Consider the following 12,487-nt stretch of genomic DNA (forward strand, 5'->3'; position numbering starts at 1 on the left):
CATCTCATTCCCCCTGTCTTGTTTTCCCCCTACAAAACATGGAAGAGAAAGGATGAAGTGTCAAACGCTTCTGCATACACTCTATCACTCTAGACAGGAAATATTTGGATATGCACATCGGTCTGTTGCTTCCAGATGTCAGATATAATTTGCTCTGGGAACATTTTGTTTATTTTGAATGCTTTTATGAAAAGGGCAGCATTAGTTGAACTCCTGTTTGTTTTTAGAGCCCAAGCACTCACTGTCTGGCATATTTGCATGATATGGTGCAACAACTATCCTTCTAAAAATAACCCAACAGCTCATTTCCTCTTTATATAATCTCCAAATATTTACCTAAGCCTGTTTAAATGTGATGTTGAAATCCAGCATGTCTCCCGGCAGAAAATGTGGGAATGCATCCAATGTCTGCCTCTGTACTAGGGCTGCACGAGATTGGAAAAAACTGACATTGCAAATTTTTTTAACCCTGTGATATATATTGCGATATGAAAAAAATACAGGAATTTTCACCAGATGACTTGAATAGCACTTTATGTTATGCTGCACTGCTGCCATCTTGTGAACAATTAACCTGCACTGATCTTGCGACTCACTCCATATGCAGGGGCGTGGTCTGCTTTGGCAAACTGATTAAGAACGATCGTGATTGGTGGATCGCTGCGTGCAGTGTGTGTGTCAGGTAGCCTTGAAATTAGATGAGAACACGTTTAGTTCATTTTCCTCCTACATCGCAGGACCTGCAATGTGACTATTGCGCACACGTACATTGCGATGACGATGCTCAAACGATATATTGTGCAGCTCTGCTCTGTTTTGTATCTGCACTGGTTTAGTGAAAAATATATTCTTAATCCCAATAATCTCTATTTTAAAGGAAGCCAGTCTGACTGAACAGAGAGCTGATAATTCAGTTCATGTCACATTTTTACTGTGAGCTGATGCTTCACTTGCTGCAGGTTCCAACTGCAAGATGTACGGGAGGAACATCTCAGATCTGTCCAGTTTTTGAGCCTTAGAAGTTCCTCTAAAGCTATTCCCCACTATATTTATGCCATTAAAGGGATAATTCATATAGATTGAAGTGAGGTTGTATGAACTGCTTATCGATAGTCAGTGTTTGATATACAATAGATGGCTGTCAATGTACCCCCAGTTTGGAGAAGCATCAGGAGCACATCAGTGTACTGCTGTGGACAGGGTGACAAACAAAACCTATTTTAACCACTTTACAAAATCCCACCTTTTTTTTAAACCTTTGTGAGGGTTCACCGATGTCACTGATGTGAGGTAGTGATATTTGGTTCATAAAACAGCGGTTTCTCATTCAAAGAAGTCATCTGACAGCAAAATACAGCAGTGAAAATATTCTAAATATAGCATACACTTAAACTGATGTTGAGATTTTTAGGGGCTTAAGTCCGTTTGCTGCTGACAGCAGTACATCACGTAGCTTCCAACACTAGAACTCCAGCTACTTCTCCAAACTTTTAAATACAATGTTCACATAACAACCTCCCTTCATTCCATTTAGTAACTGCTCTGGAGCTTTTGATCATATCACATGATCGTCATTCGTGGACGGAGTTTCCCTGGCAATTCAGATATCCAAATGACCATTTCCTTTGAATGTTTTAAGGGCAAATCATCCATGTTGGCTTTCAACTTGAGTTTCAAAGTTCATTCTCTAACCTTGGAAAGAGTTTACAGTCTCATCTCAAATTTTGGAGATTTCAGTCACATCACTACGTACTTTTGCACTCTTTTTCTTCATTACTGAGTCTTTCAAGTAAATGAGAACTTCGCTTTATTCATTTATGTGGTCCTCATGGTCAGTGTTGTGCTGTGAAGAGCTGAGAGGCAATGCAATGGAGGCTATTCTCTTTATTTTTATTTCTTTTTTTCTCTGTGTTCAGCAGTAGCAGTCCAAGATGTGAATTAGCTCAGTGATCTGCAATCTGCTCAGCAGAGGAAGTGAGCAGCACGGGGGAGACCCAGGCTGAGTTCTTTGACAGCTTGGTTTCCTGCTTTGATTTGCTCATTCCCTTGTACACTTTTCACTCTATAGAAGTACAGTGATAAGAAGATTTGGGAGAAACAAATTCTGAGTGCTACTCAGTCTGCAGGTCTGAGTCGCCGATTTGTACGAGCACAATCATATCTGAACGTGCAAAAGGTCAAAGTCTCCGTTAGGTTTGTCTTTAACAGCTCCTTCTGTGTCGTTTTGCCTCGACTTGGCTGCCTGTCCAGGCTGACTGAATGTCTAGAGAAACGTCATGGAAAAGTTGCAAGCAGAAGAGGAAGGTCACAGCTCTGAAGGATCTGAACACATTCCACATCTCCTCCTCTGCCACAGCTGTGTTTATCGTGAGCTGCGTTTAATCTCACTGTTGAGGAGCAGCAAATCAAAATGGTCCAACAATACAGCCAAAAGAAATGGAATGACTTAGCAGCTCAATAACTGAATGGAATGACAGGATAAAGAGCCCGTGCATTTGTTCCAAACATCTGTTTTAAAGCATGGTGATGGTTATCGGAAGAGGGCTGGTGTGTTGTTGAGTGTTGGTATTCTCTTCTGTCAGAATGCCAGTTCATCTCAAAAGTGGTGAACTGGCTGTTTGTATCAGATAAAGAGGCAGTATCTTGTCATGATTTGACAAGGCAGAGACAACCTCAACTCGTGGTAAAATCTAAGCTAGTTCACTTATACCATTAGTGTGAACTTGTTGGGATCTCTAGGGGCATTATTGTGGGGAGAGAGATGTTTGCTTGCAAATGAGAGGATATTGGATTTGTGGCTGTCTGAATAGGCTAAAATTCACTAGAGGAAGTACTTCAACTCTTGCTTTTGACTTGGAGCAACATCACTATTCATTTGGAGACGTTTTTTTCTGGCCACTCGGCGAATGTAGGTTCAATGTTCACTCTTGAATAAACAAATTTGCTGTTTTTATCTCCACCAACTGCTGAAGAAAATATCTGGTGATTCACTATTTCATCAGCTAGTTGCTAACTTTTGCTCTGTTCACACAGGACAAGTATTACTGAGAGACCTCTAGTAAATTGGTGAAATTGTAGAAGTCACCTGTGATCTAAATCCTTTATGAATCTTCCGTGGCTGTAATTTGTAAAAGTAACATGTTCCTTATTTTCTACTGCCCACCTGAGCTTTTTGTCTGCCTGATGAGAACACTGATGAGAGATGCAAAATTGAACCAAAATAGTAAAGTTGTGGGGACATAAAACTAAAACAATGAGCTGAAAGACACTAAGAGTGCGTTCACACCTACTTTGTTTAGTCCAGTTGAAGTCAACCCCGGAGCGTTTACCCCCTTGGTGCGGTTCATATGGGTTGGTGTGAATGATGGACTTGAACTCTGCTTCGGACCAAACAACCGGTCTCTGGTCTGCCTCAAAGAGGTGGTACCAGACAGCTGTCAAATGAACCCTGGAGAGGTTCGTTTCTGGTCTGTGAACAACATTCAGACCAATTACATGAGCATACCATTCTAATGTGTCATTTCATTGGTTAAAAAACATTTGAGAGCACCTCAGGTTTTGGTGACTGGTGAACGAGCAGCGTGATTGCTACCAAAATGTAGACTGGCAGGGGACAAACATGAGCTCATGATGAAGTAAGAAATGTCTGCTTTATAAAATGATTAAACACCCACCGTCCTACAAGATGTTCATGTGCATGGTCCTCTAAAGTCTGCTGACATGCACTGCAGGTCAACACCAACATGAACAGAACCTGCCAGTGCTCCATAGATGAGTGATATCCAGGCAGAAATTCTGCCCCGTCTAAGTTTTGCCTTTGTGAATGCAAACCAGACCAGCTGATATACTGAAACAGTGCACATGTCTTTGGATTGGTTCAATTCAGGACCTGGACCTTTAGGTCTGACCCTGCCCTAAAACACTAAACACTGTCCAGCTGAGGAGAACTGCAGAGTTAGCTGATAATTCTGTCTGTCCTCTGTTGACACCCCTTTACCCTACCAGTAACTCCATCCCAAACCACAGGGCTGTGGATCAGTATGCACACACATGCATGATGTCTCACACAAACACAATGAGCAGAGGAGATGGTGGACCAGGTAGCAGCTCGTCAGGACTTGCTGAACAATAATCCGATGTCAAAGCAACAGCACTTTTTTTTTTTATCCTCACCAAACTGTCGCAGAAACCCCCCCTTCTCACCCTCTGGATGCCCGAGCAGCAGAGCTGTTATTTAAGGACACTTTCCCAGGCTTGGTACCATGACTCAGCCACATGCCACTCATCAGGCCGGCCTCCACTGACTGAGGTTAGGGAGTGGTACTCCAGACTCTTACCCACGAAAAAAAAAGGATTAATTTGAGTGGTCTCAGTTTTTCCACCTTTAAAAATACACAGTTCTGCAGCCTATACTGAATAATTAAGAGGGGAGACATGTTAATACAAAAATAGAAAGAAGTTAATGCATGTCTGTGAGTCCAGACAGTATGTTGCACAACCCTGACCGCTGGGTTGATGATTAGACAGAATGCTTCCTGTTCATTTTGAGAAGTCTCCGTGACCTCTTTGAGGATCTGGGTTTAATCATAGGCTGTTTTTTTTTCTTCCCCACTCTGTCTGAGGTTGAGTGGCAGCGTAATCTGATTGTCCTCATCGCTGACTGTCATGGGTGAATGTTGAACACAAGGAGCAGCCACTCCTAGACAGACAACAGTGATTTCATTAGTTACTGACCCATTTTCTCCTGTCGACACCCCTCTGTTGGATTGTAATTCTGTCTTCACTGTTTCCACTTGAAAAGGAAATGTAATGGAAGATACTGAAGGACGAACCAGGTTCCTTCATTGCTTTTTCCAAAAGGTTCATGATATAACAAAAATGTAAGACTCTTACACATACCATACAATAATTTTGTCTGATCAAGTGACTCCCAACCCCTGAAATACATGACATGCCTGTCTGAAAATTGAACTGATATAAGGCTTAAGCAGTTATTCTGATGGTCAGTTAATGTATTGAGTTTTTTCTCAATTATTCGATTAAAGGTCAAGTGTGTAAGACTCACAGGGATTTATTGGCAGAATATGGGAGACGTGAAATTTACATAAGGTTGTCAGAAGTATCCATACTCAATAGCATGTGTTTAAAATAGGGTTGTAATGATTCACTCATGCATCCGATGCATTGGACTTTAATGTGTAAGATACGGGTGCGGTATACAGCCTGCAAAAAACTGCAGAAATACTAATACTTTAAACCGTTTTAAAGTTTGTTCACAGATTCTCATTTAGTCTACAGGATCTCATTTACACATGAGACTCATAATAAGATGTTAACTTCACTGTAATGTCTCCTTCTCTCTTCTCTCCTTCTTTTTGCAACTAATAGCACTCTACAAAGATTCACACATTGCATTATCTTGCATTGCATCATATTGTATCATATCATAACGGAGCTGAATCTAATCAAACCAAATTGTTGGCCATTTAAAATTTTTAATATATATTGTATTGTTGAACATGTATCAAGATATGTCTCAGTTGGTGAGCTCATTGTCATTGCAATGCTATTCCAGCGGTTGGAAACAACACACACACACACACACAGGAGCTTTGCTGTGCAGCCTTTAGCGATTTGCCAGCTCAGTTTTATCATTAGGACTAAAACAAAATCCTCCAGAGCAGAAGCATTTTTCTTTTTTACTGTTGTAATTAGTCCTATAACTTTATCCCTCAGATACCCTGTCTCTCAGCTGCACTGCCTTGTCCACCCATAGAGAGACTGACCTCCGATGGTACGTGCTGCTCACTACAATACATCACCTCAATACAGCATCTCAGTATCAGTTTAACAAAAAGAGGAGCGTCTGTATTCATGACGGTATTAAAAATCAAGCCTTCAGGATTTCGTTATGTCGTGATATACAGTATTATCTTTATACCACTTAAGACTATGTCATAGCCACTGTAGGTTCTTGTACATGCTAAGAAGCACAGATTGAGGCAACATGTTTGCAATCTGCAAGGTCACTGCAAGGTGCCTCAAAATCCTACACACTTGCATGATTTGTCAAATGTCTGAAACTAGTGAAAAATTCCTGTTACAAGTTCCTAAAGCCCAAGAGCTTGTTCCATCCATCCAACAGCCCACAACCCAGTGACATTTCATTTACTATCACATAGTACAAACAAAAGCAGCAAACCCTTACAATTAAGGAGCTTGAAGCAGGCAATGTGAAGCATTTTCTTTGACAAATGACTTAATGCTGGGTTTGGAGAAAGCAGCAAGAGACAATTATGTTCTGAAAGTATCCAACTGAAAAAAAATCCCAGCCCCTCCAAAGCTTCTCCCCCGAAACACATGAACACACAGTGCCTGACTACTGCTAGAAGATACATCCATGGTAGAGCATGGAGAGAGGACCACACAGCATCGTTGTCATCACTAGCAGCATCCCACCGCTTCATGTCTCCTTCACATGAAAGACAATTCCTACTGCCGAAGAAATCTTGTCTTTCCTAAAATTGGAAAAAGTCAAGTTTTCCTTGAGGATCATCTGATAATTTTTATTCTCACTGGCCACCATTAAATAACTACTTTGATTGGCTGCTGGATGCTTCTGAAATACATAACCCCTCAAGGGATGAATTGATTATTAAAATAGCTGATTAATAGAGTGTATGTATATTAGATAACAGATTAGTCAATTGAAAAAACTTACTCACCATATATTTTGACAATCAATCATTTTGGTAATTTTTCAAGCAAAATGTCAAACATTTGCAGCTTCTTAAATGTGAGGATGTGCAGCTTTTCTTTGTCCTTAATGGCAGTAAATGAAGAATCTTTGCTTCTGTTCTGTTGGCTGGACAAAATAAGCAATCTGTAGAAATGAAATGAACACTGGGAAATTGTGATGAGCATTTTTCACTTTTGATATTTTATAGACTCGATGAATCATGAAAGGAATAGTCAGGTTAATCGTCAATAGAAGCTCTGTATCGATAGAACTGATTCATTGTCATGGTATTGGGAGCTTCCAGGCTCCATAATGAAACTACATGCTGCTTTTTACAGCAGCTCAGATCCAGCAGGGACAGTTTGCCACTGCAGGATCATCACCAGCCGTCTTTTGAGGGTCTACACTTGAGCTTGCATGTGTGACACATCATAGTACTAATGCTTTTTCATGCTACTGCTCTGCATTTTTCTTGTGATACAGACCATGAATTCTTGAATTTGTCCCGCCTGCAGCCTGTCTTTCTAAAGTACAGCCGTCTCCCTTCTGTCCACTCCCTGTCCATCAGAGATAGCAGCTCAATGAATGTGGTCTTTGTGGAGGGTCTGGGAACAGCTAGTGTGAAATAAGTTTGTCAAGTAATGCCTCCCTGATTACAGCTGCTGTCCTCCCTCCATCAAGGATTCCTCTTGTCTTACAGTGGCCTGCGGTATAGAGAGAATGACCGAGACAAATCAAAGCTTCATCATGACTCAGTGGGACGCAGCTCTGTCCCTGAGGCCAACCTCCTGCTGGATTTAATCCAGTGCTGTTAACAAGCTAAAGAGCGATACAAAAGGGGCTGTTTGCTGACTGTTGGTAGTAGATGTGGATTAGTTCAGTGCTCCAGCTGCTCCAGCTGTTCACTGTTGCAAAGGATGGTCAGATTGTTCTTTCACATTATGTCACACTGGAGTTTTGTGCCCAACTTTTTTTTTTTTTTTTTTTTTTTTTTTTTTTTAAACAAAGGCTTTTTAAAAATAATGTGTGAATGAGGAAAGAAAGATGATCACACCAGAGCAGTCACACTGATACCGAGGACATTGACATGCTCCATGACCTTGTTGTTTGCAGAATTTTGTTTGACGATTTATCATAACTATCATTAATTAATGATAAAATAATAAAGTCATCAACAGTCCAGTGTTTTTGCTCCCTGGTAAATCTGAGGAGTTTCTGGATGTTTGCAGGCTTCAATAAAGTCTTCTTAGCAGCTACTCTTCTCTTTAAGCCTTGTTCCGTCACTCGTCTGCTTCTGGTCATTCTGTAGACTTTCTCAGACTCTGATCTAGAAACATTTATCTCTGCCTGAATATCAGTAGTGGTCTTCCTTCTGTCTCTAGTTCTTAAAATCTTGAGGTGTCTGACATCTGCTTCCGTCAACTTTCGTTTCCTGCCTCTTCCTTGGTGCATTTTGTAACTACCAGACTCTGCACTTGACTCCAAAGCAGACCTGACCACACTGTGAGACACTTTATGTCTTTCCCTGTTTGTCTCAGAGACCATCCAGCATCATGAAGTGCTTTAATGTGGACTCTTTCATTTTCAGTCAGCTCTCGATGTTTTACCATTTTGAACAGGAATGAAGAATTTCCGACTGAATTCACCTTTTTATATCCAGATTTGAGCCGACTCACTGGGCTTCTCTGAGAAGTCAGGAATTAATCAAGCATAACATCCAACCACTAAAACTAATTTTTATGTTCAGGAATGCAGGTAAATAGCTATAATTTGACATCTTATCATCATCAAGAAATAATAATGTGCTTTACTATTTTTTCTGTTGTTTTGTAAAACAGTAAATTTGAAAATTCATGGATAACAATAATAATTATATTTTAGTGTTAAAAATATCATTTTGGTTAAAGAGCTTCTACATACTGGTGTATTAACCATTACAGAAACATAAAAGATGATTTTGGTAATGGTGGTCTAACAAATTTGTTAAGCACTGTATGTAAAATCACATACATAATGTAACACACGTAAGTGGTATCATAAACATCAGTTACAACTTTTATAATAGCCATTGAAATAATGTTTATAGTTTACAAATAAATTATTAACCACTAACACAGGGTTACAAATATCTAGTCCCTCTCTGTATAATGATTTCTTAAAGGGTTATTGATTATTTGGTTATCATTAACAAATATTTAATAATATATACCACTGATCTACATGGTATCTGGACACCTTTGTCTTTTGTGTATTTTAGGTCATGATCTGTTCTTCCTGTTCAGGCTCTTAAGTTCCAGTTCAAATAAATCCTTGTGCACAAAGCCATGTCCATGAAGAAATGGTTTTCCCAGTTTGAGGTGGAAGAATTTGACTGGCCTGACCTCAACCCCATCCAACACTTAAAGGATTTATTGAAATGTTGACTGCCAGTCAGTGTTGGTCCTCACTAAAGCTCTTGTGGCTGAGTGGGAGTGAATCACTGCAGCCGGGCTCTAAAACCTGGTGGAAAGCCTCAAGCCACAAGCTGTTATACAAACACATGAATTAATTAGTGTCCACACACTTTTGGCCATTATTGTGTATTCCTTTACACACCACTTGTGCTTGTGGTGTTGAGTCTTTTAACTCTGCCCTCAGCTGGTATGGGATTGGCTGCTGGTTTTATCACGTGATGTGTTTGTAATTTTGGCTATGGCAAGTTTCATAAAGTGTAAATGCACAAGTACTCTTTCTCCAATATTTCCTATTTGTAGATGGTATCACAGAAGTACAGTATCAAATCAGATCTCGGTTGTTTAAACAGCAGTGTATTATGACTCTCCAACATGGTGACCATTGCTGACCTCCTCCTCCTTCTTTTGCCCAGGTCATGGAGAATGTCACTGTGGGGAGTGTAAATGCCACGCTGGCTACATCGGCGACAACTGTAACTGCTCCACAGAGACGTCGTCCTGCATTTCGGATGACGGGAAGATGTGCAGCGGGCGAGGCAACTGTGTGTGCGGCCGCTGTCAGTGCACTGAGCCAGGGGCCTTTGGAGACACCTGTGAAAAATGCCCCACCTGCCCGGACGCCTGTGGCACTAAAAGGTAAAGTCTTTTCAGGAACACACTACAGAGATGCTTACAAGTCCAAGACAAGTCTTAAGACTTTGAAGGGAAAGTCCAAGTCTGGTCTGAGGTTTGTTATTGTCATCATGAGTGTTATATCTTCCTGCCACCCCAATCATTAGAGTACTGCACAGTACCAATCCAAAATCCATTGGAAAAATGGGGGGAACCACCATTGTTAACTTCTGGGCTGGCCTACAGAAATACATCATCTCTGCAGCCTTCTTTATCTAAGGAATTCAAATCATGTAGTGTATTCTAATCACTCCTTTATCTGTTAACATACAGTATCAATGATTAGTGGTTTGGTAGGCTATATATCTGTCTCTTTTTTCTGAATGTAGAGACGGTGTTTAAAAATGAACATAGACTAACGTTACTCAGGGTAACAGAAAACATTATTGAGCGTGCAATAATAACTGTAACCTGTTTTTCATTAAATATTTTGAATACAGTTTTATTATAGAATTACTCTGGATCACCAAGTAATGACAATTTATAATCTAAAAATTAATTGAGCCTGAATAATGAAAATGGGTTTTCTCTCAGTTTAACATTTGTCATGACTACAAAAATGGTCTGGTAACTTAATATATGCTCCACTGCCGCTGTCTGCTGGCTAAGAACTCTATGTGAGTAACCACTCATCTTTCTGTCACCTTTCAAAATATTCAGCTTTGCTTATCTAATCAAGTTAACCTCCCTCAGCTTCACAGTTAGTAGGGCTGCAAATTTTTAAAGGTTTTCTTAACCAATAGTTGAAAATGTGATGTTAACAATCAATAGTCGATGAATGAAAATAAGATACAAAACATGTCTTTTTCTCAGTTTACATATATATCTGTATCTATATCTGTATATCTATATAAACATACAGTATATATATATAAACATATATACAGTGCTTAACAAATCAGTGTCTCTTCCCAAAAGTCATGTCCTGGGTACTAAAGATATTCCACACAGCTTGTTGTGAGCAGTTTCATGTAGAAACTACTTTCTTTCTGCTGTAGAATCAACAGGAACTACTTAAGAATCTACCGGAAAGACTTTCTTTTGACTATAAGGAAAGTGGTGGATTATATCAAGTAACTGTGTCGTGATTTTTGGAAAGAGATATATAAATATTTTTATGTAAATATTTTTTAAATGTAAAAAAAATGTCTTTTTGTTTTTTGGTGGCATTGTCCCTTTAAGACCCCATTTCTGTCACACTGTAATGAGCAATTTATACCAGTAATGGGGTTAGGGTTCGGGAATTTCTGTGATGCCTGAATCATTTGATGGAGGAAGTGGGTGGGTTTAATTCAGTAGAAAGACGGTGTAAAACTGAAACACGGTGCAACAATTTGGCCTCAGGAATCTGCTTCAGTGATGAGACACAGTCAGCCAACTAGAGAAAAGGTCAAACCATCAAACACATCGAGTCCAGACCGCCACATAACTCACTCACTGAGGGACTTATCTAAGCTTTGATGAAGAAGTCATAAGACTTTTGTCCAGATAACTTTCATGCCATTTGTGACCCTAAGAAATGAAACTGTTGCCCCACTGTTTGAACTTGCAGCACTCAGCGTGGCACCTCGGACTCTTTGAGACACCTAGTAAAGAGAACAGTCTTCTGTGAGGACAGAATAACTGCTGTGTCCTCTCAACAGGCCTCCTTACATACACATGGCTCCTGTTTTCTAAGGCAGCGGTAATCTTTGTGGAACAACCTTTCATGCTTGACCAGACACAGGTTTAGAGACAGGTCAGCAGTGCTGCAGTCAGCTGTGTGTGCTCCACTGTTATGACCAGTCAGCGGACTGAAGTTAAAAGATGAAATGAAGCTGAACAGCAGCCACAGATGAGTGCACGCTTCTGCATTTCTTAGGAGAAACAAATTTGTGTTTGTTTGTTGACCTTCACTGTGGTGTTTATGTTTTGCGTTGGCATGTTTAATTAGCAGCACTGGATTACATCAGCTGTGTGTAAATTCTCTCCAAAGTCAGTGTGTAAAGTTAAACCTTAACCACCAGTCTGCCACTAGAATTGGTTGCACTATGATTACCTGGGGCGTAACCCAACTAAGATAAGAGTTATAAGTCATCATAGTTACTGTGCTCATTAGCTTTCTGGCTGGTAGGAGCCACTTAGCATTGTAGCACATCGTAGTAAGCTAGGTCTCTACTGCGTTACTGTGTTATTACTGTGTTATTACTGTGTTGCAAACTGACTGCAGTTAAAGACAATAAATGATCCTGTGTGAAAAAACTGCTGTTTTGCAATTAGTGAATATAATTCTGTGACATTTTATGATTTGCACTAAATGTCACTTAGTTGTGTTGTACCTTAAAGAGATAGTTCACCCAAGAATTTAAGGAAAAACAGGAAAACAGTGTTGCAGAATTTCCCAAACAATGGAAGTGAATGGTGACCAGTTTTCGAATGGAAAAAAACAACAGGAAAAAAAAAAAAAAAACTTAAAATGTCTTTCAAGTGGTATGAAGGTGAGTAGATAATGACTGAATTTTCATTTTTGGGTGAAATATCCCTTTAAAGCAGCGTTTAAAATTCATCATCCCAGTGAGGGTCGGCTAAATGACAGAAACTCCTCTCTGTACAACACAAAACAAATCAAAAGCACTCAACCTCC

General features: G+C 39.9%; 1 protein-coding gene across 1 annotated transcript in view; it reads left to right on the forward strand.

Moving 5' to 3' along the window:
* itgb5 (integrin, beta 5) overlaps positions 1-12,487 on the forward strand; it is a 74,027-nt gene that overhangs the window by 49,294 nt on the left and 12,246 nt on the right. Inside the window, exon 12 of the mRNA XM_084724436.1 lies at positions 9,606-9,828. Coding sequence (XP_084580562.1) covers positions 9,606-9,828 — 223 coding nt within the window. The remainder of the gene's footprint in view (positions 1-9,605; positions 9,829-12,487) is intronic.

The sequence above is a fragment of the Lutjanus erythropterus genome, chromosome 8 (assembly GCF_056507025.1).
Source record: "Lutjanus erythropterus isolate fLutEry1 chromosome 8, fLutEry1.hap2, whole genome shotgun sequence".
Taxonomy (NCBI): domain Eukaryota; kingdom Metazoa; phylum Chordata; class Actinopteri; order Lutjaniformes; family Lutjanidae; genus Lutjanus; species Lutjanus erythropterus.